General features: G+C 41.9%; 1 protein-coding gene and 1 long non-coding RNA gene across 10 annotated transcripts in view; one reads left to right on the forward strand and one right to left on the reverse strand.

Moving 5' to 3' along the window:
- The window catches only part of dmxl2 (Dmx-like 2), a 31,036-nt gene extending 4,759 nt beyond the window's left edge, over window positions 1–26,277 (reverse strand). Inside the window, exons 1-46 of one of the 8 annotated variants that reach the window (XM_077621867.1) lie at window positions 25,801–26,277; window positions 20,051–20,176; window positions 19,498–19,569; window positions 19,293–19,368; window positions 18,926–19,070; window positions 18,530–18,596; window positions 18,247–18,419; window positions 17,984–18,164; window positions 17,713–17,893; window positions 17,012–17,230; window positions 16,671–16,942; window positions 16,260–16,529; window positions 15,922–16,151; window positions 15,608–15,810; window positions 15,200–15,321; window positions 14,812–14,901; window positions 14,582–14,690; window positions 14,364–14,483; window positions 13,979–14,206; window positions 13,593–13,879; window positions 13,292–13,458; window positions 12,556–13,207; window positions 12,132–12,461; window positions 11,928–12,047; window positions 11,276–11,411; window positions 10,478–10,588; window positions 10,183–10,352; window positions 9,902–9,999; window positions 9,412–9,577; window positions 8,814–9,081; window positions 8,355–8,557; window positions 7,891–8,265; window positions 7,314–7,496; window positions 6,767–7,063; window positions 6,431–6,622; window positions 6,265–6,341; window positions 5,871–6,001; window positions 5,036–5,281; window positions 4,604–4,786; window positions 2,959–3,149; window positions 2,621–2,754; window positions 2,450–2,535; window positions 2,159–2,360; window positions 1,722–1,839; window positions 708–773; window positions 70–156 (exon numbers count right to left, since the gene is read on the reverse strand). In XM_077621867.1, coding sequence (XP_077477993.1) covers window positions 70–156; window positions 708–773; window positions 1,722–1,839; window positions 2,159–2,360; window positions 2,450–2,535; window positions 2,621–2,754; window positions 2,959–3,149; window positions 4,604–4,786; window positions 5,036–5,281; window positions 5,871–6,001; window positions 6,265–6,341; window positions 6,431–6,622; window positions 6,767–7,063; window positions 7,314–7,496; window positions 7,891–8,265; window positions 8,355–8,557; window positions 8,814–9,081; window positions 9,412–9,577; window positions 9,902–9,999; window positions 10,183–10,352; window positions 10,478–10,588; window positions 11,276–11,411; window positions 11,928–12,047; window positions 12,132–12,461; window positions 12,556–13,207; window positions 13,292–13,458; window positions 13,593–13,879; window positions 13,979–14,206; window positions 14,364–14,483; window positions 14,582–14,690; window positions 14,812–14,901; window positions 15,200–15,321; window positions 15,608–15,810; window positions 15,922–16,151; window positions 16,260–16,529; window positions 16,671–16,942; window positions 17,012–17,230; window positions 17,713–17,893; window positions 17,984–18,164; window positions 18,247–18,419; window positions 18,530–18,596; window positions 18,926–19,070; window positions 19,293–19,368; window positions 19,498–19,569; window positions 20,051–20,176; window positions 25,801–25,887 — 8,247 coding nt within the window. In that variant the 5' untranslated portion in view covers window positions 25,888–26,277. Of the gene's footprint in view, window positions 1–69; window positions 157–707; window positions 774–1,721; window positions 1,840–2,158; window positions 2,361–2,449; window positions 2,536–2,620; window positions 2,755–2,958; window positions 3,150–4,224; window positions 4,303–4,603; window positions 4,787–5,035; window positions 5,282–5,870; window positions 6,002–6,264; window positions 6,342–6,430; window positions 6,623–6,766; window positions 7,064–7,313; window positions 7,497–7,890; window positions 8,266–8,354; window positions 8,558–8,813; window positions 9,082–9,411; window positions 9,578–9,901; window positions 10,000–10,182; window positions 10,353–10,477; window positions 10,589–11,275; window positions 11,412–11,927; window positions 12,048–12,131; window positions 12,462–12,555; window positions 13,208–13,291; window positions 13,459–13,592; window positions 13,880–13,978; window positions 14,207–14,363; window positions 14,484–14,581; window positions 14,691–14,811; window positions 14,902–15,199; window positions 15,322–15,607; window positions 15,811–15,921; window positions 16,152–16,259; window positions 16,530–16,670; window positions 17,231–17,712; window positions 17,894–17,983; window positions 18,165–18,246; window positions 18,420–18,529; window positions 18,597–18,925; window positions 19,071–19,292; window positions 19,372–19,497; window positions 19,570–20,050; window positions 20,177–25,800 lie in introns of all 8 variants that reach the window. The other 7 variants (XM_077621865.1, XM_077621868.1, XM_077621863.1 and 4 more) reach the window with 7 other exon arrangements.
- On the forward strand, window positions 25,318–26,365 carry LOC144090460 (uncharacterized). 2 transcript variants are annotated; one of them, XR_013305409.1, is made up of 3 exons: window positions 25,318–25,875; window positions 25,954–26,102; window positions 26,175–26,365. It is a non-coding gene; the product is annotated as an uncharacterized LOC144090460 (long non-coding RNA). The 2 variants fall into 2 exon arrangements; XR_013305408.1 differs by having other exon boundaries at window positions 25,954–26,365.
- The last annotated feature ends 411 nt before the right edge of the window (window positions 26,366–26,776 follow it).

Below are 26,776 nucleotides of genomic sequence, written 5' to 3' on the forward strand. Positions count from 1 at the left end.
CAACCAAAGGTGTGTTGCATGTCAAATTTCTACATTTCCATACATCAACACATTATCAGAACATTTTACCTTGTTAATTGCAAATGCCATAATAATGTCCGATTCCTTGTGAACAATTTTTGCTTTGCCTCCAGGATAGCCCAAATCTGCCTCCACCTAAACATCGGGAAAGCAGACAAAAATTCTGAAGTGGAATGGCAGAACCCACACCCTTTCAGCCATCAGTATATATTAAAACCATAAATCATGTGGAAAAAAGCATTAGGAGAGTCGAGGTGACAAGATATGATTAATTGAAGAAATATGTGACAGAAGGAAAAGACAGTAAGAATTGACTGTTTTAAATCAAACAGTTGACAGCAAGCATGCACGTTAGTCACCATATTCAGAATGCCATTTGGTTTAGAAGGAAGCTTCAATGTTGTTGCTGTTGAAAACCATCTGTTATTTTTTTGTGAGGTTACGACAGTGGAAAGCAGAGAGATCCCGGTGTTGGTGTCAAGATTAGTCTCATTTAGATTTGTATGTTTAAATAACTGCGGGAGTAGTCACTAGTGAGCCAAGCTGAAGAAGGGACATTAACTGCATACAGTGGTTTGTTATTAAATGTAGACAGTGTATTTAAAATGTAGGTCTTTCAAGCTCAGCTCGAGTTGGGACTACTACAAACGTTCAGAGGAATAGAAAGAGGCGGCCTGTAATACTACCTTGTTGAGAGCGCTAGCTCCAGCTATGCAGTTTGGCTTTACACGCTCCATATGGTTGTCTACAGACTACACACCACACAAAAGCACAAAACACAACACAACACAGCACAGCACAACACAACATGCACACATGGAAAAATTGAATGAAAAAGGATAATTAAAAAAAAAAAAAGCTGACAGGATTGTGTGTATATTAAATGAAGTGTGACTATATTCTGTGAGGCGACCACCTTATGTAAATGCAAAGTGTGGAACGTTTATCTGTCTGTCTACTTTAGTAACCACACCTTAATGAGCCTTTCCAGACAATGCAAAAGTCACTTAACTGTCTTGTACTTGAAGATGTCTCAGAAGTCAAAGCAATGATAGTGACAATATCAACAGATAAATGTTCAGGGCCTAATTTACTAAACGCTTGCACGTGTGACTGTCGGCACAAATTGGAAAATGTGGACGCAGATCTACAAGCCGCAAGCAGGATGGGGACATGCATCCATTTGGGATTACATAAAACTGGCAAAACAGGACATTTTTGCCCCTGTTGGCATCCTCAAAATGTATCGGTAGCATGGCTATATTTTTGTAACCTAGAGATGTCATTTTTTTTCTTCCACCATCACTTCAAATTCTATCACATCAAATTCAATTCTGTGTCCCCAAATGTTTCATCATAAGAATCCTTCAAAACCATCCTACTACTAATCCGTTGAGCGAGTGAACATCCAATAACACTTCAGGGAATTTGTTGATCTTAAACTGATCACTCAATCAGGTAACAAAGTGTTGGTCCTACAAGAAGCCTCAAGCATGTATTGCCATTAGCCATTATAGAGCCTTCATAAGAGCAGTTATAATGGATGAACTTGGGTAGGACGATCAGCGGTCGGAAGCTAAATGTTTAAAAAAAGAGATATTTTCTTAGTACTCTCTGATGCAAATGACATCCTTTTGGTGCGTATCAGTACCGATACCAATACTAGTATAACACTAAAAGCAAGTACAAAAAAAGCTGACCTCGCTCTGCTTCCTTTTCTTGGTGAAGATGTAACGGATTAAGGTCTCCTGAAGAACTTCCTGTTTGACCAAGAAATGCCACAACCGCCGGGCTGGAAAGGACTGGTGATTCTTTGTCCTTAAAAGACAAGAAAATTCAAATGAGAATTAACGATTTTTCAAAATGTTCGCAATATTATCCCATTTGCTGCAAGATAGGAATGGCATTTAGGATCTTTATAGCGTGTACAAATCAAAAATGAAAAAAAAAAGTGTTTACAGTTATTTTTCTTACAAATGAAAATTGTTTTAATTTTCTTCTGGAAAACAACAAATAAAGGGCCTTTAGATTACATGCCGTTACTCAAGTCTGGATACAGCAATGACGATGTCCAGTGCCTATGTTTGCACTCTGTCACGTGTTCAATGTGATTGATTTACCGTACAGTAAGTCTTACTTGAAAGGAGTATTGTCTGGCTCCAGCATGGCCTTGTGACGCAGGATGGCGGGACCGCCTCCAGCGCTAAGGTCAGTAGGGTAAGTGTTAATGTAGTTGGGGGGCGGACCATCAAATTTATTCATCGTCTCCAGTAAAATATGTTCCCAGTTCTCCAAGGTCTTCAACACAGCATTTGTAAAAGGTGAAGTGACTGGCAGGTCTGTGGCATAAACAGCAAACAAAATTGTTTTAATTCATTTAAATGAATAACGTACGGTTAATGGCAGAGTAACCTGTGCGTGTTTGTACCTGCAAAGTCAAGACCAGTGATAGGGAGGAAATTTTTAATGCTGTGATGAAACATTTTCACCATGGCCAAGCGGATCAGGGCCCAGCTAAAGTACAAACAGTCAACACATGGAATTGTTAAAACTAAAAGCTCTCACCCAAATGATGGTTTGAAAAGTAAGCAAGTTTCACCTGTATGAGTTGGGGTCAGAGTGCTCAGTTATCTGAGTATCTGAAAGGAAGGCATCATCATCATCTTCATCGTCCTCTGCTCCACTTTCATCCGAGTCACAGAGAGTGTTGCTGTCTGATAACGGCAGGAAGGGCTGAGAAGAAAAAGCCGTTGCGGTGAGAGGCTCACAAAAACACAAGTCTCTAATATCACAAAAGTTAGTGCTGCAAGCAAAATGCTCCCTGGACAAAAGTAGAGACATTCTACTATTTTACGAATGTTCCGTAATTTTGTTTCATTGTAATGCCAAGTGAATGCAATGGGAAAAAAACTGAACAAAATGAAATTAGTGCCTTACTTTGGCTACAAAATAGTCCCACATGCTCAACTCTGGGGGAATAAATTTCTCCCTGTAAGTGGGTCTCTCTGCAGGCAGCGGCGGCGGGGCAGCTGGTGTCTCCTTCACAGGGCGTCCGGGAACTAACATCCTCATGTTAAACCTGCGCCTGTATCGGTCTCCATCCTCAGCTGGAGGCTGAGGGGGCACCACTGATGGGCAGACAACACAGAAATCATTTAGACTATGAAAAAATTACTTTGCTCCATCTGTCAAAATGCTGGAAAGGACAAAGGAGTTGAGACTTTGCATCACTTTAATGGCAAAATGTCCAAAAATACATTAGGATGAAGTGAATTGCATCCACATCGGGAAGACAGCAGAGTACGCATCCCACTGGCAATATACATCTGTCCAAAAATAAACTGTGCAGACATTCAGAATACATTCACTGGGATATGCACAAACCTTCACTATTATCCTGCAGGACTATATCACTGTCATTGCACCAGACAAAACAAGACAACACAAAGCAAAGTAGACAGGGCAGTTAGACTCACAGATATGACACGCACTATTATATTAGTAAAACAGATGCAGTGCCTCACAAAAATACCGTAGAGACAATGGTGACTGTTGAGGAAGCCTGCCTGAATAGTTTTTCTTAGGATAACCATGTGAAATGTGAAACCTGGAGTGAAATGCCACCAAACTTATGGATTAAAGACGAAACCCTTTTACAGTAAATTGGATGTTTTTGTTCCATTTGCTTTTATTGATCTGCTGTTGGCATCTAAGTGAGCACTCAAAATGAGAATCTGTTATTAACTGTGTTACCTTCATAAACAGTTCGTGAACGTTTTTTTTTTACTGTTTTCAAGAGTCAGAATCTACAAGCTATTCTTATGAACAGTTTGGATATTAAAAAACCTCTCTATTTTGCCAGTATTTTCAAAATACTCATCTTCGCTCACCGCTATCTCCCACTTTTGGAGATCAAATGCCAATCACTATCTTCCGCCTCCACCAAACACATTCAGAGAACTGAGGAGTGCAAATAGCAGCTAACTGCTTTTAAGTATTGCAACTCAGTAAGGCAATCAGTCACAAAGTCTACAACAAAATACTTATTTGAAATAAGATTCAAACTACTGACACACACACACACAGACACACAATACCAATCCTAAATTGTTAACATCAAATGGTGAACACTCGCTAATTTAAGGCTATTTAAAGAGTTTTGGGTCCACTAATTTGTTACTCTAACAACGCCACAGGATGTACCTGGTTTAGCCTTAGCTTCAAAATTAGTCTCTGGGCCAGCTTGAGCTTCTGTACCTTCCTTGCTTGTCCCGACTGTTGCTTCAATGGCACAACAGGGATGACAGCATGAGTTGAGCACACAAGACATTGCACACGCATGCGGGACAACAAATCCACACATATACCGCACACAACACAGAAATATGTCATTGGCTTATTAAAAAAACACTTCAAATCACAAATGGCACTTGGACAGACACATTCAATGTCGACCACAAACAAAGAGAAAAGGTGTGTGTGGGGGGGGGGGTGTTGTCATCAGCAACAGTGCAAACCTGTACATCTACCATGCACTTCAATCCTGCAAATCAGAACTGCAATCCACTAGCTGGTTACTCACAGCTAGTCTTAGTTGCTGATGTCACAGTGCCCGGCCCACCTCCCCTTGAAACGAGAGGAGGGCACTGTTTGGGACATTGGGTTTCATAGGGAATGGGTTTGGGGGTTTGGGCAAGGCTGCCCTGCTCAGGTCTTCCCGACTCCTGAGACTCTTCGGGCCTGGCTGCCTCAAAGTCAGCTGGCACTGGGACACAGGGCAGAGTGCACACTCACACAAGACACTACACAGCTCCAATAGCATCTTAGGGAGGACATCAAGGCTGAGTGGAAGGATTTTTTTTTTTGCAATGACATAATATCAGAGAAACAGAAGAGTGAAGACAGTGACAGCAAGATGAAGGAGGGGGTATGTTAAGATAAGAGACAGGTAAAGACCCTTCTAGACTAAACGTAAAGACAGAAAATACTGAATAGACAAGAAAACTAACTATACCTGGTGGGGCCTCGGGCCTCTTTGGCTTAATTATGACTTTGGCTCCTCCTCCAAAGACAGCAGCCCACATGCGATTGTTGAGGGGATGTGCGGCGAGGCGGAAGAGTTCATTGCTGTTGTGGGTGCCCAAGCCGTGGATGAGCAAGGCTAAATAAACAGCCATGACTGCCTCGCACAGAAGCACGTTGAGTCTTGGCTGGTCCTCCTCCTTGGCAGACGTCAACAGAGAAATCAGGGACGACACACCTGGAGAAACGGAACAGACATGCATAACATTACCAAAGATCATCATCATCATATCAAAGAACAAAACTGCAATCTCTGCACGATATAATGTAAATTACAAAGCATGAACATAATGAGCAGGGGCTGTCTTTCTGTTCCCTTCCCAGAGGCCATGGAGCTCCAGTTATAGAACACCATCTGCCTGTTTGAATAAACACAGACTTCCGACTTTGCACTGCTCATTCTCTGCTTTTCATATTCTCCACATATGTTTGACCCCCCCACCACCAATATAACCAATTCATTTCTGAACAACATTAAAACATTAATACTACAAAAGCCAAGCATGCCATGCAAATATCGAAATGAGTTTGTTTTCTGTCTGTCTGAATGAGCTAGAAATCTGTAATGTTCTACGCAAATATGCACAGTCACATAAGTGTTATAAATGGTTATATGCCAAAGCAACTATGTACTCAATGTAAAATCATCTTATTTTCAAAGTAACTCTATTACTGCCTATAGCAGCCAATGTATTAAGACAGAGATGTCAAATACATTAATTAACATTTTTTCAAGGGCAAACAAGAAATGATTTGGTATCAATTACCTGGCCATTGAGCAGGAGCTGAATTAGGAGTGATATGTTCCTCGATGCTTTCTGTACGGAGTCGTTTCCTTTCGCTGAGCAACAAGCCCTGGTACACCATTCCAGTAAATTGGTTGGCCTCTGTCTGGCTGCTGCAAAGTCAATAATAAGCTATGAATTTTCTCCATGTAGCGGAGAGAATCAACCTAATAATTTTCTTTTAATGGTATTTTCAATGTCTGATTTGGCAGATTTTTTTTTAAATCACCAAACATCATTTCCCAGTAGAACTGTAAGCAGTATTTGTCTTCATAAAAGCTCCGTTGTAACTACACTATAAAAACACATTGAAAAGGGCTATAAAATATAGTACGAGTATATATTAAAATGCACGAGAGGTAAAGTGACAGAGTACCTGTAACTGTGGCTGTCACACAGTGCCTGGTAGATGCAAGCAGACAGAGACGCTGCCAGTGTGTGCAGGGCATTTACCTGCAGCAGAGACACAATTCACTTTTCTGAATTCGTATCAAGTCACCAAAAAAGACACCGAGTGTGCATTGTTAAATGGTGCTTCGGACCCGCTCATCTATGACATCTGGATGCGGCGGTGCCTCCATTAGGGTGATGGTGTGGAGGATATCGCGAATGTGGTTGCTGAGATGAAGCACGGGATTGGCTATGACCGTTTTGGTGGTGGCGATGCAGGCCGAGAGCAGAGGCAAGGTGGTTGGCAGAGGCAGGGGAGATTGAAGCTGCTTCACTGTGATCTCCTAAAATGGGACATCATATGGGGAGTCCATTTAAGGAAAACATATCATCCACAAATCACTTAAATTAAGGTTGTCAAACTCACGGGTGACAAAGACAGAAAACCGGTCGCGACAAAATGGATGCACTAATGCACATGTGGTTACCTGCTGACTCTCCTGCAGAAGGAACAGGAGCTCCATGCGTACAGAGGTGACTCCGCCACCCTTGGCTCCGTGGAGGCTGCAGTAAGAGAGGAAGACTCTAAGCAAGGCCTGGTTCTTCCTCAGCCAAGCCTTGCGCCTCTCCGAGTGCTGCTGCTTTGCTTGGAGACGTCGCCGCTCCATTTGGTGACGCTCATAGGCATCGGCGTCTGTTCTCTCCAACATGTCATCTGATATATCCACCGATACTGCTCGTTCCGCCCAGCGCTCCACTTCTGGCTCTCGCTCCTTCCCTTCTACCTGCATGTTCGTAAAAGAACACATTCAAAATGGTTTCACCGATTACTATGAGCAAAATGCTTTGTGTATAAAAGTACTTCATTGACATTGGGTCACTAAAAAGAAATATGTCAAAATTGGGAATAGTTTTTGAGGAATAGTATCTGGCCAAAATGTCAATGCTAAACTGAGAAACTTTCAGTTTTTTGTAATTTTGGCAACGCCTACATTTTGTAAACCAGTGTTACTTGAAAAATAACCAACACTTTACCTTGTAGTTGCAGATGGTGTGCATTGCTGCGATCTCCTTTTCAAGCCAACTGTAGAGCTGAAAACGAAGCTTCCCTCCATCGACCTCGAAGCCGGTAGCGAGCGTGCGCAGCTCTGTCATTAAAATTTTTAGACAGGCACGGAACTTCAGCTGTTCAGCTATCACGTCCACCTCAGAGTCACCCTAAAACATGGAAAGGGCATTTATCATTTTCTTGGTCATCTCTCTGTTTTGTCATAGCTGTGGAAGTGATTTTTTTTCATACCGAAACCTTAAAGGATAGCTTTATTTTATTCAATGATTTTAATCTGAATTTTTACACCATTTTCAGGATTGCAAAGTATAATGGTTGTCTGTAATAGATTCTAAGTGATGAGGTATTTAACTGCAAATGTAGGCATTTGAATCAATGTTCCTGTTTGAATATGTCCGAGCTTTGTTCCACTACAATGAAGTCATGCAATATAGTTTAAATCATTATATATTGTCAAGTACAGTGAAATAATACACTTTCTCAATTTAAAGTAGTTATATTCACGCAATAACTGCGCACTGTAATAGGCGACAGAAACCCAACCTTTGAGTCGTCTCTCTGCAGCTTTGAATCAAATGTTCCCTCCACTTTTGTCTCAGTTTCAAGTTTCTTCATAGTCAGACAATCCTCCTCCTCCTCGTCTTCATCATCGTCTTTGTCATCTCCCCAGTCAAGCTTAAGGTCATCATCCTCCAACTTGCTCACGGGTTGGCCCCAATCCATCCCGCCTGAACTTTCATTCCCTCCCCATGCAGGGGGAGCAGATGAACCCCAGTCCAGTCCTGTGCTCTGTTCCAGTGGCTGGTTTAAGCTCACGTTGACCTTGGATGAAGCCTTGCTGAGTGGAGATGACCCGGATTTCTTGGTAACTTTGGGGATTTTGGAAAGCACCTCCAGGGCTAGAACTGGGCAGCCCACCTGTTGGTTTAAGTTGTAATGTACATCATATCAGAGGATGTATAATGTTAAAAACAGTTATGCTGAAGCCATAAAATAAGTGAGCTTACCTTAAAATGAGCATTGGCTGTGGTGAAGAACAATTTGCGCTCTATTAGGTTGATCTCGTCTGCACTGTTCTTTTCTGCAGTGAGACCCACAGTGGTTGTTGTGCCCTCTGAAGTAGCATAGTGTCGTCGGATGATGAGCGGGTGTGTTCTTAGATAGTTGTAAAAACTGAACACCACGGGGTTGCAAGATTTTACCATCACATCTAAGACAGAAGGCCAAAAAGTAAGGGAGATGCACTAACATAAAAGAACAACCAAAGACTTAATCTTTTCATGCAAGGAATATGATTTTTTTCTATAAATACACTATAGGCTATGGCCCCCAATAACTTTCTGAAGTTGCCAGCCTCTCTTAGTTGAAATTGACTGGATGTCTAGCTCTGTCAATGGTAGAAAATGGCTTAAATGACTGCGCTAATACATGTTAATGAGTGTACTAAACATTTGAAACTAACTTACCAGGGTTATCATCATCATCATCTTTAGGGATGCGCTCTAAAAGTGTGTCCAGAGCTTGGGTGTAATCCTTCATTATCCAGTATGCTATGCTGCGCAAGAATGGGTCAGGGTGAAGTCTTGAACAGTGGTACTGACTTCCGTCCTTGTTACAGCCAAGAACCTTCTCAAAAAGGAGGCCTTGGCAGGTGGATGAGTTCTCAAAGTCAGCCTCGTACAATCTGGCAACTATCATGGCTAATTGGAGATCCTCCATCTTCTCCAGCAACACCTACATAACACAAAACAGTTGATGGATGGAATGAGAAGGGCAAGTTCAAAATATAGTTTCTATTTCAACAAGTTAAACTGAGTAAGACTATTTTCTTATCTATGTTTTGGCTGTATAAAGTGTCAAACCTTGGTCAAGGAAAGATATGTTGTGATTCAATGTCGCTTATCAAGATAATTGGTCTAAGAGCTGCAGAATAATCTCAAATCAGAAATATCTGTTTTTAGTCATGCATATTGATGTGTGTGAAATATACTGCAAGAAAATACTGAATGCAATGGGCTAGAACTACTTAAGAGTATTAGCTTTATATATGAGAATGATTCACACCTCGATTGCATCTTTGAGGGATCCTGCCAGTAAGAAGAAAGCGGCTGACTGTTCAAAGCGTTGTTTTCCAAGCAGGGAGAAAGCATTTTTTAGAGCTGCCCTTCGCCAACGGTCTTCAGTGAAATTATTCTTGAAGAACTGAGTCATCTTCTCATCATGCTGGGACCTAAGAGAAACAAACTAATTTGATATCTGAGTTGTTGTTTAACATATTTGCTGCTAATGATGTCGATCACTCTCTAGTTCATTTAAACTTGGAGGGCTAACAACGAATGATCATCTTTCAGTGCCATTCATGGGGCTAGACCTCCAGTCCATTTTAAATGGGAGTGCTGACAGTAAAGTTCAAAGCTACCCTCACAGTTGAAAATGGACATCTAAAGCTGTCAAGGGCTGGAAATAAGTCAAATAGGACAAGCTATTTATAAAAAATACAACAGCAATGAACAAATATTGGTGTACATTTTGGGAATGAAAAGTTAATTCCCACCTGAACAGACCCCAAAGGACAGCCTTTTTCTTCATTGCCAAGTAGAAGAGCGCAGCATCTAAGGGGTCGTTGTGCCTCTGGAATGCAGCTTTGCCCAACTGACAAAAAAAGGACATTCATTACCAGATAACAGGTTCAAGTTTCACAATGGACTGGTGGAATGAATATATTACAAGACCTATATTCTATTCATTTGTCCTTTTCATGACTAATTTTTTCAATATCACATTTTTGCTTTTTGCTTTAGAGACAAGTTTCTTAAAATTCAGATGTCTCGGTACCTTCTCCACCATTTTCCTCAGGGTGTTGATGTTGCGTATCCACCAACCAACCCCAACCGCTCGGAGCTCAGACCACTGCAGGTCACCTCTCTGCATTGCCGGAATCATATTCAACAGCTCCTCCTCTGCTTCAGAGTGAAAGGCCCAGGCAAAATGGCATGTTGACAGACCTAACAAAGATAGATGGAGCAAAAAGATGACCAATGGTCTCATTAAAAAGACTGTCAGAGTGAAATGAACAAGGGAGTTTGCACGTATCATACAGAACACCTGGGTCCAAAGAAAAGTGTATTACCCTGGTGAAGAAGCTGCATGCGGTAAAGTGGGGGCAGAGAGGTGAGCAGGCAAGTATGAAGACGCATGGCCAGCAAGTACCTCAGTCCACACTCATCCAGAGCCTCGCCTCCTACAAACACACCAGGTAGCGGTCAACTTACAGCATCGTTAATCATTGGACCAGGAGATCTTCCCATCTTAAACTTACAATACCCTTTAGTATCACTATAGTTTATGCATTCCTGTCACTTTGCTTCTGTTGTCCCTGAACCTTCTTACCCTCTTTGTGCTGGAACAAACTGCTAATGTCTTCCCCTAAGACTAAATAAACAGAATTATAAATGATAGAAAAAGACAAAAAGATAAGGAAAAGTGCTGCCTGTTTAGATTTTCTTGCAACAGCCAAAATGTTTATCAAAAAGACTTGATGGCTCGAGATTACCTATGTTCAGGAACACATTGTCAAGAGGATTCAAGTGTGATATTCATAACCTTTGGCTAACCTAAAGAAAGCAACATCTTTTTAAGGTATTGAGTTCTTTATAAAAATACATTATAAATATCTGTATGTCGTTTCATGAATTGCATTATTGTGGATTTCTCACCATCTTAAATGAGTACTGTCAGTCGTGCTAAGATAAAATCTCAAGGCTATTTGGATACTGCTGGGAGGTGATTGAATAAACTGCACTACACACTCAAACACTTCATCTCAATATAAAACACTGCACAAGCTAAATATAAAGCACCCACAAATATTAATAGGTTATGTACTCTTCGGTGTTCAAATAAAAATAGCAGCATAGGTATTTCAGACCTGTGTATTGTTGGTCCGTGGAGCTAGTGACCTCAGCACTAGTGGTTGCTACAGTGTCAGCCAGGGCCACCAAGAACATCTGCTCAAGTCGGGTAAGTCCAGGGAGGCTGGAGTGCATAAGGTGACTGGATAACACCTGGACAATGGACAGTGACGTATGTGTTGGCAAAAGTTGTGTCCTGATGATACCCAAGTTATAACTGCAGCTGGGGTAATTACAATATAAAAATTCCTCTAACTATTTACTGTAAATTCCCCTATTTTTGCAAGTTATTAAAAATAAAGAATGTAACATAAGCTCATTGTTCCAACCGTAGGCCTTTATATGGCAAGTGACATTTTTTGACCATTTAAAAAAATGTTTTTGCAAGTTATAAAAAAAAGAGAGACATATACATTTTTTTCCAGGCATTTACTCTTCATTTAGCAGGTGATTATTTCTGGTAATCAAAATAAGTTCAACTTGTCTTAATGTCTTGAAGACCTGCCATGCACATGCATGGACATCACCTTATGGGTCATGTAGGTAGAGCCAAATTTTTGTATTCAGTTTTAGTTGTTTTAGAGCTGAATATTTAGATGAATTACCTTTAATTGATTTTAAAATGAGTAAATACAGAAATACACTCTAGTTATGGTTTCGTCTTAATACCTGTGCATGCTCTGGTCCAAAGTAAGCAGGACCATATTGTGAGAGGTTGATAACACGAGATTTCTTCTCTGGTTTGTCTGTGGCAAAGTTCACAAAGTCATCTGTGGTGACTGTTGGCACCTGTTAACAGTGAGGACATCATAGAAATAAGCCTACATATTCAATGTCAAATTACATTCTACTTGTATTACATAACAGATATACCTGGAAGAGGTCAGCATATTGGTCCTCACTAGACATGTGCCTGGTGTCACCATTGGCTACTTTTGGTCCTTTGACAGGTTCTTCAGTCCCCTTAAAGGAAGTATCTTCATCAGCCAACATGAGGGCATAGAGCGGAAGCGGGGGGATGGAGTTGATTTCGGTGTAATCCCGTCCACCATCGCGACCGGCCACAATTGTGTCTTTTGCTGTGCTGCCAGTCACACTGATGGTTCGGGAGAGATGTCTCCTGGCTCCGCCTTCACCTGCCTCCACATCCCGGACTACAGCCACCTCCCCAGCAATACACTTTACCAAATGAGCAAGAATGGCCTGAAGAGAAGATGATTATATATGTACTTAAAATTAGAGTTAAGTGTAATACTTTTATTTTGTGAAAAGAATTTAAAGGCCGAGGATGACTCACTTTGGCTCGACGAACCTTTCCCAAATCCATTAGTTCAAGCAGTTGCGTGGGATGATACTGGGGTAATGTTGGGGACAGAGAGTGAGCCGCCTCAAAAAGTCCACCCTCTTGAAGTCCAGCCGGTGCACGTAAGGCCTCATCCACTGCAACGCTTCCTTCAAACACACTTTTAGACCTGGCTCTCCCTTCAAAGACTGAGGAAGAAGCTTGAGTTTGGCCTCCTGCAATGTCTACAGATGACATGTTGCCCTCCTCTCCTTCACCGGGCTTCTTGTCCTGGTGCCATTGGGCATACACGTGCATCTCACAGTCCATGCCCACCACCAAGATGCCATCCCTAACCCAGGAGAGTGAAACCGGCAGAGAAGGCGTGCCATCCACAGAGGACAGCAAGTCCACGGCCCGTAGCAGGATCCAGCGAGAGCGTATCCCCTGCTTGATACTGCCCCCTAGAGGGAGTGTGATGACAGCCACGCCCTCTTTGCTACTTGTCTGCTCATGGACCATGCCGGAGATTCGGCCATACATAAGAATGTTGGAGCCAACCCCCACAGTGAGAATGTGAGAGCCATCTTCTTTGGATAACCAATCCAAGTGGACGTAGTGCTTGATATTGGGGGAATTGCGGTCTCTGCACATGTACAGGTCCGATCTGCCACAGAGAGAAGTTTAGTTTGTTTTTGACACAGCTATTAACTGAAAAGCACCTACATGAAATCAACAACGCCTTTCTTACCTGCTGTAAACAAACAGGTTTGAGTCCACACTGACTCTTGGGTCCAATGTTTGAGAGGGTCTATTAAATTCTTCCAAGTGGAGCGTTTGCTCCAAAACCCACTCTGAACCACCAGTTGATTCACACTCATAGATAGACACGTGCATTGAAAACTCTTTTCCAGAAATCTGTTGGAGAAAAAAAACGTAAACACAGCGGTTTGCGCCAATGACCGCTGGCTGACAACTGCGTTTTTATTTCAATTGCATCTACAGGGAGTGTTCATTTAGTGTTGGCACAACATTAGATTTAAATTCCTTACCTGTCCTTGACGTGGCTGTTTAAACGCTACAGCCAGCCTACCAATATAGGAGCAGGACACTGCAACGGGCCGTCCTGATACAAACACAGCGCTGTTGTTGTCTTCTTCCTCATTCATTAAAGCCCACGGCTCCCAGCGGTACATCCGCTTGTCCCGGTCATTGTCACTATCTCCGTGATCACCCTCTACGGCACAGTGCCAGAACCGCACTCGAGAGTCAGAGCAGGTAGTCACAATCAGATAGGGAGCCAGGCACACAGGGTAGATGGAGGAGGAACTGAGATGGCCTAAGACGGGTAAAGAACAAGAAAGTGCAGATATTGGTTTTCATTTGTGAAAAAACAAAATAATGCTTTTATCTGTGGTAGGACATTGTTAAAACGGACCAGCAGACGGTGTTGCTCTGGTAACCTCTACCCCGTGAGGCAAGTCAAGTCGCTTGCTGTACACCAATTTGGAACTGAGGATGAGTTTGCTGGCTGATTGCAAGTTGACCGTGGAGGCTGAGCGCGGGAGTGGTCTGACAGGGGATGTCTCTGGAGATGAGTCAGCATTCACAATTTGGTTGGGAACCATGAGCTGGCTCTGGAAACTAGAATCTTTGTTCGGTTCATCTGGATGCAAGGAAACAACATCAAAGCTGACCTACATAGATATGACCTAGATATGACATTTAGTGGGGCAAAACTCAATTAATAAGTAATGAATGGCACAAGAAAAACACAAATTTTATGGTTTTATCAAAATAACCATCAGAGAGATCCTTCTTACCGACACAAGCCTGAACAGACTGGAGGTGCAGGTGCCACATTTGCAGCACAGAGTTTCTGTTGAGATCCTTTTCTATCACCACGAGGAAAAATTTCTCAGAAAATGGAGGAGGTTGATAATCTGAATTCAAAAAGGTTAGATTATTATTTCTCATTTGGGTTTGGACTGGTTAGCAAATTTGTAGGTGTTTTTAATATTAATCATATAATGTAGCGCACCTTCACCAGATAGAAAAGCAGCCGTATGTGTATCTGGTTCTTTTTGAGGTTTGTAACCTAGAATAAAATCCTCTTGGAAGACATGCAGCAGCTGGGTGTTGGCCCCACACTGAATCACATGAAAATAGAAAATTCAATGACATGTTTTGTTATACACGATTTTAGCACTTCAAGCTCTTGGGATTTTTCTTGAGGCAGATGTAAAATATTAAGCAAGTGCAACCTCTTACCTGGTTTGTAATGACATCTAGCTCTATGATACAGCCAGGTCTGGCAGTGGACTGCTGGCTGACAATGTTGAACACTTCCCCAACTAGTTTCTGTATGGCGATACAAAATGAATACATTTGTATAAGAAATGTGTTAAAAATTCCGGTGTGCAATCAATATTGGTTATATGAATGTATACTTTGGTAAAAATACCAAAATATCTAAGTTACATTAACAGTTTTGTGTTATGGTTAGCTATGTTTCAAACTTGACAAAACCCTACAGTTAATCAAAAAAAATAACTTTCCCATCTTAAACAGGAACAAGGTGAAAGGATATTGTGATGATCATATCACGATTGGCATTTTATTGCATTTCGATTCTATGGGTGTGTGTTCGTCCACTCACAGATGTTTCTGGATCTGAGAGCTCATCTAGTAGCTTTCTGGCATCCACTACAGCTTGATAGAGACGCAGGTTCTTACCATCTGATGCCACAAAGCAGGCACTGGCACTATTACAGTATGTTCCTGAAGGGCAGAAAGCAAGGTTTATATATTTAGTAACTTTAAATTGATTTAAAAAGGTCAAGTTGTGTACATATTTTTAGATGATACCGAATAATTTTTGATCTTGTAGCTGAGTAGCGCCTGGCATTTAAGGCACTTTGATGATCTGGAAGCTATATATTATGCACTCAAAAATATCAAATGCATTGCTAATTCTAGGAACTGTATAAAATGCTGCTACACTGTTATTTCATTAAAAATTGATCTAGTCTCAGATGGTACCCTAATAAAAAAATTGTTTGTTTACCAAGTACAGAGCTAGGGACAAGTGAAGGTAGCCAAGCAACATTGCTGAATGCAGAGGTGTGTAGAGAGTTGATTCGAGCCAATTCCGAGACTCCTCCAGTGCAAGAGAGTGGTCCAATATGATCCACTCGCCACAAGATGAGTTCACTGTAGATGGCATTGGGGTCATGGAAGGTCCTTGTTGCTGCATTGCGAAGCTGCTTCCTGATTGAAGATTTAGGAAAGAAGAACAAAACCATGAGATCCTTGTATTATACCAGCTTTGTCCAGTTATTGTGCAGTTTGAGTGCAATACCCTTCTAACTTGTGTCTTACCTAGGAAGTCCCTTTGGAAGGGGAAGGGTGGGAGGTTGTTCCCCATCAATGCTACCAGGAGCTGAGGGCGGTGTAAGTAGTGCATTGTGGTGTGATGAAGTGAGCAGCAGTGGTAGCACTGTGTGACAGGCTTGATCATTCAGATGGAAACGGTGACCACAGTAGCGGAATTTGTGGGACACAGTCAATACGTTGGAGAAGGCAGAGCGCTCGGCAAATGTCACAGCCCACTGGAAACAAAAGGAGTTATATTATATTATTAGATTTATGTTATTTAGCTACAGTATACCAAACAAAATACTGGCTTTACGACACCGCCTCCACACAAACCAACACACCTGGTTAAGAGATCCATCAACATGTTTGGAGACCATCATGACAGCAGGACTGACGCCAGGATTTGTGTTAGAAGAAGAGGCCAGGGCATGTGAACCGAGGCCAGCTGAAGCTGACACGGAGTGAGCGACATATGGAACCATGCTACCCTGCTCGCCTGTTCTTGAACTTTCACTCTCGGTCAAAGTACAGGCATACATCAAAATGTTTTTACTCAAAGAATTGGCATCACCTGTGGGAAATGCCACTGGGATACGAGAGGAAAAGGACACCTGTAGGAGAATTTGGAAAGAACAAAAACCAAAATCATTCACAGTGAGGACTGTTTTAATGCATACGTAGCCATAATTTTATAGCCGAGTTGGATCAAACAGAACAACGCAATGGTTTCATATCTTTAATGCTGTCCTTACCTGAACCTGCCTAAAGATGCCTTGCTTGAATTCATCCAAGTACTTCACATGCCATACAAGGAAAGAACCATCAGTTGGGTGAATGGTGAACAGCATGTCAGGACTCTTATTCCACTCTGTGATCAGAATCTCCATTTTTCTCTCCAGTAGCATTGAGGGCAAAGGCAAGCTGGAGCTGGATCCTGGAGATGATGCCTTTGTGCTTCCTTGCTCCCCTGGTTCTCCCTCTTCTCCAAGCTCAGATGAGGCTTTGTCAGACATTTCATCCAGGTCTAAAATCACAGAGAAAAGGGGATTAATTGTGTGCTGAACATGCATTAAATTTGTATTATTGTTCCTACCAAAATCAAACTTCAAAGGGGATCCTTCAGGTTCCAAGGGGTCTTCTGTTGCATGTTCTAACTGCTGCTCAGAGAACTTGCGAAGCTGTAGCATAAAAAGATCCATGGAACAGGTGAAGCTTAGGTCTTTATTATTGAGCCAGTGAACAACAAATCCTCCTGCGCCGCTGCCGTCATCTGCGTTGAAGAGTGCAGAGTCTGCCAGCATTGATGGGATGTCTGAGAGTGAAAATAGGAATAAAAAGGAAGCAGAAACAGATCATTGAGGGAATCAATACAGTCAGGTAATTGAATATATTACGAGTTAGAGAATTCCTCACTGATCGTTTTGGCTCTACTACTGCAATGAATTTGAAATGACAAGAACAACGTGTTTTAACACCAAACTTTCTGCTTTAGTTAAAGATGTTTCTCTGAACATACAAGCACTACATGTACTGTAATTAAATTTTGTGATATAGTAATATATTGGAAATCTGTACTGCTCAACATCAGAGAATGCCCCACTTTCAGAAACTTCAAGACTGAGTTAAAAAAAAGTCTAAAAGCAAACCACTTAGGAATTTACACCAATTAGCTACTAGCTATCCAGCGTGGTGTGTTTATATCCACGAGTCCCATGTTTTGATAATTAACATGCACGGCCCTGATGAAAAAAAGAATTAAAAATGGATCTAAGATAAATCTGAATATAATTTTACCTGTGTTGGGATTAATACTTGCTGAGATGTGGAAGTGACACAATGCGTTGGCATGATGAGCAATGTGACGGTGTGTGTGTGCATCCTGTGTTCCAAGCTGAGAAGGGAGCAGCTCACTGTGGGCTACCAAAGCAGATGATCGTCGCCTTCCCCGACGCAGATGCTTCAGATGGTGAATAGACTATGCAAACAAAAGCAATGATTTCAATGTCTGGTGCATAGATAAAGTACTTTTTCTAAAAATGATTTCTGTTAAGCCCGTATTGCATACCTCTAAAGCATGCTGAATCTTGTCCTTATTGCCTGACGAGCCTGGTAAGCTGGAGCTAAAAGAGTGCGTGTTATCAGATATTTGCCCGCCGAGCAAGCTGTCCTCGGGAAGCAAGGTCTCCGACCACAGGCGGCACACGCCATCGTCACAGGATGTCAGCAAAACATTGCAGACTGAACCCCTAAAAGACACAGAGGATGTAGTACTTACAGACTCACTTACAATATTGGAATATTGTTCTCAAATGTTTGTTTATTTCTTACTTTGGCATGTACTTGCTGGTCTTCCTCCAGGACATACCAGTGACTGAGCGGGGATGGGCCAGATAAACAAAGGAGAAGTGAACAGCAGGGACTTTCTTTTCTGAGGGGTCCTGGACCACAACTGCAGAACGCCAGCCCGTAGTTGGATACCATACTTTGAGTAAACAGTCATCCTGTAAACATATCAACACACACATGTGGACTACTGTAAATACTACAGATATTCGTTCTAATTCTTTAATATACTGATGTTTTATTCTGCAAAGTCCCATTGTTGCCACACCTTCCCAACTGTTGCGAAGTACTCTCCATCAGGGGACCACTTGGCAACATGCACGGAAGCAGCAGTCCTGTGGGGGGCCGTAATCAAAGACATTAACATTATGCAGAGAGAAGACAACTCACTCCTAGCTACCAAATCAGCTGACAATTTGCAATTGTGTGTTTTTGGAGAGCTTTCACTTCTCTGTTCTGGTGATTTTACTGACAAAGCAATTTTGTCATGAGATAAAAATGACTGCTTGCACTCTATATAAGATTCAAACACAAAGACACATGATTGCTGCGAAGCATTTCACAAATGTGTTTGGCTATAAAGGTGCTGTTAAAAAGTGTTTTAACTATATTCAAAGTTCTCCCTTTCCCATCATTTAAAAAGATACACAAAAGCACGACGCACCTGCACTGCCAGACGCAATTCCAGTCATTCAGAACGAGATGAGGCTTATCCTCAGTCACGTGACCGTCCTCCTCTTCAATTAGAGCGTCTGTCAACGGTGGAGCCCACAGCTGGAGCCGCTCGGTTGCTGCTAGGATACGGTACCCTGAGGGCACAGTGGCACGAGGTGACACATCTCACACGGTCCAAGTTTGAATAGCAAAGAGTGCAGAGCATCTTATGAACTGAAACGCAATTTCACATCTTCCAAGATCCAAACAAGGTAAAAGAGTACAAGCATTGTGTGGAGAGGATTCTTTTAGTCTGTTTTAAGGGGGGAGGGGGAATTAACAGAGTTTATTTGTTCACGCAGAAAGCATAGGCATACCCTGCGGGTCCCAGGCCAGGTTGTAGGTGATGGCATCGAGGAAGAACTGCCCTGTCTTTTGCCACTGATAGTTAAGCTGCTGTTAGTGACAGGAGAGCGACACAAACACACCATGCAATGTTATTGTATCCACTATCCACATAGCTACGTCACATTATATTTTTGTACACTTCTTTGTACTTGTGACAATGTTACATACGCCTACCTTGTGGCGCTTGTTTGGGTTGGTAGAGAGAGGTTCAAAGATACAGACTGTGTTTCCGTAGGAGGCAGCAATCTAGATGTGAGCATAATTTGAAGACATTAGGAATTATAGTCAAAATTACCTTGTCATCTCATATTTTCAAAAATCCATAGTAAGAGAGGAGATCTCACTAAAAAGAGTGGAATTGTTGTGAATGAGTAAAAACTGTAGGATAAATCCCAAGCTGTAATGAAAATTCTAACCCTATTAAAAGAATGTAATGTGATGGATAAGCGAATACACTTTAATATTACCATTTATACTAAACTTGCTAAGACAGCTAGGATAACACTCAGTTCTTCTCTGTTTCTCTCCGCTTCCACCTATTGCTTTAAAACTGGACCACATTTTAAAATTTGTCGCCAGCAATGATAATGATGCATAGAGCTTTAACCAGTAACACACAAGTGTGCTGTAGGTTCAGAACTCCATGACTGCAGACAGAGTGGTAAAAAATATATATCAAACAGTGTAGGAGGCATTGAATCTTAGTGTGAGTGAGGTCAACACTTACCCTGCCAAGCTGATGGGAGCACTCCACACAGCCCACCTGAATGTTCCCATTCTGAGCTCCTGGGATGATCTGCACACACTCGAAGTCACTGGCCAAGATCACTACATCACAACCTGAGCCATAAGCCTGGAAAAAGAAAAAGAAACTATATTTTTCAAACTATAAGCAACCCTCTTTACATTGTTTGGCTGGGCCTGCGACTGATACTCAAGTGTGACTAATGCACCCCCCCTTTCAAAAGCAGGTTTTTACTGTACACAAGAAGCTATAGGTACTAAAAATGTTATAATTTCTTTAATGTCTGGACTATAAGACAAACTATTATTTACACCAAAATACATTATGGCCATTAGCCTGCAAAAATCCACCAATAAGACCCACTGGACTATAAACCCTAGGATTCAAACCAGTGGGGAAAAAGTAGCATCTTAAAAGAATGACAATTGCAGTGCTAATATTTTTTTATTATAAAAGAAAGACAAAACAACAACAACAAAGACTTAAAACAGATGGAGCTAGATATAACATCATCAGGCAAGGTAAACTAGCCTGGGAGCACCAGCTGTGTCAGAATAGCAGAATGTGTCTTTCATTATTCAGTAGAACAGGAGAAGCGGCAGGAACCATTGAGTCACACAATAGGGAAGCTTCACAGCCACTATTCAAAAACAAACTAATCGTAGCGGTTATGGGTCTGGTGGTCGAAGCAATATGACCCTGCATGCTGTAGGTGAGAGGCAAGGAAAACTGCAGTCTGTGCTTTACTAGTCCCCTGCTGCAGCACATTACGACTTGGAATTAAAACGCGGTCACATTCACGCAATGTCTAAGGCCACTGTGAAGGCTGTGGAGAGTCCCTTTAACTCTCGATGAGAGCAAGTAATTTAGACCTGGCGGGGCTGTGAGCCAGACAAGTAAACATGAGTACACCCATCGTAATCATCACCTCTTTGTTCTTTTGCTACGTGTGCTCTGTTTCTCTTTCATCACATACTGTGTACATACACTACAGTCTCACACATAGCAAACAAGGTGCTGAGAAGGTGAACACACAGGTACAGTTTTCACTTATAAAAACACTATGCTGATATATGCTATTATTGTTAACACTGACAAAAAGGTATATACAAGCAGATGAGATGTAATTGTCAAGTAAGATTGTCCGTTGAAAGCAGTGTAAAAATAGATCACTTATCATAGCTGGTATCAAATTCAATGCTGATTGTAGACGGAGAGGATTGGCATCACAATACTTAGGTAGATATGGCGTTGCATCAATGGACTGGGCAGTATTTTGCCAATCTCTTGTCCAATTATGATGAGCCTGTGAGAATTGTAAACAACGGTTTGTGTCCTTAGGTGACAGCTATGGAATCCGGTGTAGACTTTTGCTACTCAAGCCCATCTGCCTTAAGCTCCAACTTGTTGTTTGTTCAGAGATGCTCGTCTGCATACCTCGGTCGTAATACGTTGTTTATTCTAGTTAATATTGCCTTTTTACCAGCTTAAACCAGTCTGGCATCAACAAGGCAGTTACACCCACGGAGGACTGAAAATGTTCTCTTTTTCACATCACCCTCTGAAATTGTGTGTGAGAATCGCAGTAGATCAGTGGTTTGTGAAATAAAAAAAAAAAACATCCCATCTGGTGGGGGGTAGAGTAACTGCTTATAGAATTAAATTTACCCATTCGTGAGCGATAAAACCAGGAAACAGAAAATTTTATTTTTAATTAAATGTCTTCATGTTGTTGTTGTTTTTTTAAACAATTTCCAGTTAAGATGTTTGGGTCTGGAGAAACGCCAGTCCCATTTTGAAATCTGGTCATATCTTTTATTTCTTCCTTTTCATAGCAGTTCTGAATATACAATAAAACCCAGGAAATAGAAAAGGGTTTTTTTGTAACAGAGCGTGAATATTTTTTATTTTTAGAAGTGTGAACGTTGTAGTGCACTGTGGCAATGAGAGTAGATAAGAGGAAGAGAGTTAGAGATCACTTCTGACTTTGTTTCATCTGATGCCTCTTATTCCCAAGGCCTAACTCAATCATGCAGACATGTACTGCTGCTGCAGCTGCTCCCACCATTCCTGCGAAAGATTTGATGCAGCATTGAATTGCTGCAGCTGACAATATTTTGAATCCCAAACTAAACCTCTTATGTTCCTTTTACTGAGTATTTAGACAGCAAATAGCAAAGAATCTTGACCTACTTTGACCTACCTACAGTCACGCAATAAGGGTTTTCTAAGCAGCATGACAGACTACTGTGCACATTCATGGTCAAACAACACCAGTACAATGTAACTATTGCTGGGGAGATGGATTTCTACAGAGTATATCATTAACTAAACTCTGGGAATAAAGTATTATTGTTCAAAGTGTTGTCATCCAATCCTTGGGAATATGTGGCCCTACTCCTGGAAAGCACATTGTCATAGTGATGACATTTACCACCGAGCTCACTAACGAAGAATCGATAATGAGGTGTTTCGAAAGACTCCTTGGACAGATGTCTTCAAAGAAATAATTAAGATCCTAACAGAACGCATTTTCCACCAAGTCTTTTTGAAACGCATGTAATCCTTCCACAAGTCTGTCACAACGGCCAGTTTGATGGTGTGTCATATTTCCGCACCAAATCCGCTTTTGGTTGCTTCTGTAGCAATGGAGCTAACTTTACAACACAGCAAAAAGACAAACAAGAACCAAGTTTATGACATATTGTAGACATTATTGAAATCACACAGCAGTACATTTTACCATTTGACAGCTCTAAATTTCCACTGCGCCAAAGTGACAGAATATATTTTAAGAGAGTTGACTTTATGATAATGAAAAGGAATTGGATAATTCAACACTTAACCAACCTGCCAAACAACACCAGCAAAAAAACAGGGAACATGCATAATAAGCTTTCAGTTGAGGCAAACATAAACGATTCAGCATTTTATATTACCCGAGGTTCTTCACAACAGATAAAATGATGGCATTGCAGATGCAACAAGAAATGGATGAAACAGTTGATGTGCTGTACAAAATGACCGTTAGCTCAAGAAAAGAAGCCATCGCGTCGATGATAGTTAAAATAATTATCCTTGTTCTAGATCAGCACAAATCTCTGATAAATGTTGGTAGTTTGAGATGGGCAGGCCAGATGATTAATTGGCAGTGTCACTTTGTAGAATGGAGAAAGTAAACGCTATAAATATCTCTGTCCTCCATGGTCTTATCAAAAACTGTATTTTTGAGTGTTGCAATTTAGGCTTTGTAAGTGTTAGAGGATTCATATGTCCATTACTAAGTTTTGATTATTCTGCATTGTTTGAAAGATAATGGCCTTTAACTTATTTTCTTTATATACACTGCAGAGACTGAAATTAAGAAAAGTCCAATTGTCACAGGAACAATGTGCTAGAAGCATTGTGGAGTTATATACAAAAATATTAGTAATTCAAACAGCTCTTATGCTTGCATGTTTGTGCTTCCAGTGGTCTGTCCCAAGAGCCCAGAGGGTCAGTGTGAGTAAAAATGTACTGGACAGATTGTCTAGTGTTCTTCAAACGTCCTCTCAGCCAAAGAGGGAAAACCCAAGCACAGAAACTAAGGCCCAAAGGCAACGTGAACAAATTTTGCTTCAGAGCTTGCTCTGCTCCACATTGTCAAGCATATCTGACTGAGCCTAAGAGCAAAGCTCTTGTGCATTCAGTCTACATCTGAAGTCAAGATGAGGGCAGAAGAGGACGAGTCCTCAATATGTTTGCAGGAATAAGTCAGGGTCCACGATAACACCCCTAATAATCCAAAGCAAGCAGCCAATATCAAGTGGAAAAATTCCAACAAATAGATAACAAAGATGGTTTCCATTGCAACTACCTTCAGTACACAGTCATGATACAAAATGTTGACAAAAACCCAAGCAATGCAGCAAAATGAGATATAGATAAAAACGGTTTCATTGGCCAAAGGTATTGTCTCATCAGGGGTTAGATAATGTCACGCATCATCTAAAAATCAATACTTATCATCAGAATTATGATTTACTTAAAAAATGAGCTGAACCAAACCAATTGCTTTCAAGTAGTTTCTACTTGTCCCATTTCAAATGGTGCATTTAAGGTTAATGTAAAACATAATTGGAAGGGATTAAGAGTGGACACAATTTTCCCTCACAAGAGCGATTGTAAAAATTTAAGATGTACGTATTCATTTTGCTTTAAAACATACAATAACAACACATTTGTCTTTGAGCTGTCACTGAATGACATAGAGCAAAATGTGTAAGTACCAGAGATCAAGATAATGAATATTGAGAGTCCAAAGGTCATCCAAATTTGTATCCATTGCATAAAAACACACTTTTGATGTGTTCAAACTCTGCACATAATGGGAAGACTGAGGTTTCCATTTTCCACAATAGAAAATGCCAATTTTATAAACTCAAAAGCTTCAGCATACTGCCATACTGAAGAAAAATGACTGGCCAGCCAATCGCAGGGAAACAGAAGGACAACCATTCACGCTCACACTCATACCTAGGGGCAATTTAGAGTGTTCAACCAGCCTACCTGGAGAAAACCCAAGCAGGCCGGGGGAGAACATGCAAACTCCACACAGTGAGACCCGACCTGGGATTCAACCCTCGACCCCAGAACTGAGGCCGAGTCGCTAACCACTCTACAGCCGAGCCGCCCACCGACAAGAAATATTTGCCCATGTATTTTCCTAGTTTTCTAAGGGGGCGGCCCGGCGGCTTAAGTGGTTAGCACGTCAGCCTCACAGCTCTGGAGTCCTGGGTTCAAATGCAGGTCGGTCCACCTGTGAGGAGTTTGCGTGTTCTCCCTGGGCCAGCGTGTGTTTTCTCCTGGTACTCGGGTTTCCTCCCATTTTCCAGAAGCGTGCATGGTAGGCTGATTGGAGAATCTAAATTGCCCCTAGGTGTGAGTGTTAGAGTGAATGGTTGCCCGTCTCCTCCTGCCCTACGATCAATTCAGCTGGGATAGGCTCCAGCACCCGCCGCGACCCTAGTGAAGATAAAGCGGTTCAGAAAATGAATGAATGAATAGCTTTCGAAGAGTTTCATGACCCTTCTTCTACAGATCCAGTGATTGTACGTGACACAAAGTGTGCATGCATGTACATTGACTACTGATTCTCCGGCATCACAACTAAGCATTTGGCAATGCCATTCTTCCTAGTCATCGAGGCCTCCAGCGTGTGTCCATATAAGGCTGTCTACGTCATGCCTGATGCTGGGACGACAGTCAGCTAATGACCCGTGAGGAGGATTTAACGCCAAATGGTTCCGAGCTAAGCCACTTGTACAACCCAATACTATAATGCCTCTCCAACTCAACGCACATCCCCTAACTCGTTATACGCCGGGCACCTTTTAGATCACTTTTGTGCACTGTACGTGCCCACTTACGGATGCGCAAAGGGATTCCCTTGCAGTAATTGTAACGTGACAAGATGCCGTTAAAGGTCATCGAGTGACTGGCGTGAAATCCGGGGCTTAAATAACAACGGCGATTGATAGGTGCTGGCACCAGCACAGAAAGGATAGAAAACGTTTGTCAAAGCTAGCCACACTGAAAATGAGCGCAGCGGAATAAGTCACTGTTAGCTTAGCTTTAGCCAGCTAGCGTGACACCGACCAGCTGGTGTGAGGCGAGCTAGCTATAAGCACCCACTTAGCTCGAACCTACTTTGCGTCAATCGGAGACCAAATACGACGAAAATAGTAACTCACCGTGAAGGGAACGTCATTGACGCTGCCCACCGAGTAGCAGCAATCGCCGGGATTCACAGCCCCCGTCAGAACCTGGTGCAGATGCATCGTTCGGTCTTGTTTTGTTCTTTTTGGTTCTTGATTATATGCCCCTTTTCTCTCTCAATTATTCAGATCGAGTCCACCCTTTCGGTTTCTCCATCTACTAGCGGCAACGGGGGATTCCATCGGGAAACGTCAGCGTCGTCCACGGCCTCGCAGCGTCGTCTTGTTCCACAGACGGGAGGGATCGGGGAGAGGGTTTGGTGTCCAGCCGTAAGAATGTAATTTCACATGACCGGGTCATTCATTTACGCGAATAAAAGTGACGATCCGTCGCCCCGCGCTGTCAACAGCATCCCAGCGGTAAATCGTGAGCGGCGGGGAGGCAGCTGAGGCTCTGCAGCCAGCCTTGCTGACATGCGCGTTCACGCCGTTGGCTGGGCACGACTGGGCGCTCCTAGAAGCACAGCGCCTAGATCCCAAAGAGTCGGACAACAAGTTGATCTTCTCCCTTATTCTTGAAAATAAATGGAAAGGAAATGAATGAGAATTATGCGTATTGGTTTTCAAAAAGCCCCAACCATGTGTATCTTTTGTAGGCAAAGTGGCTATTTGCTGTTCACATAGATGGGCAATACATTTTGGGTCATGTAGGCTGAGTTTTGTTCATTATTTTTCATGAATTAATAAAATTATACATGGATAAACACTCAGATGATGAACACAATAAACACTGAAGGTGTAGAATGAAACAGAAGTACCCGGGGGAAACCCACACAGGGTCAGGGAGAACAATCAAACCCAACACAGGAAGTCTGAACCCGAGCTACAGCTTTAGGGGAAGTGTTAAATGAATAATATGGATGGGAATAAACAACTGCATTAAAATCATCAGTTGTTGAAAACCCACATACACAGGCAGAAATGTTTAATCTCTTGCCTGGTTTGATCCTTT

Source organism: Stigmatopora argus, chromosome 2 (genome assembly GCF_051989625.1).
Source record: "Stigmatopora argus isolate UIUO_Sarg chromosome 2, RoL_Sarg_1.0, whole genome shotgun sequence".
Classification (NCBI taxonomy): domain Eukaryota; kingdom Metazoa; phylum Chordata; class Actinopteri; order Syngnathiformes; family Syngnathidae; genus Stigmatopora; species Stigmatopora argus.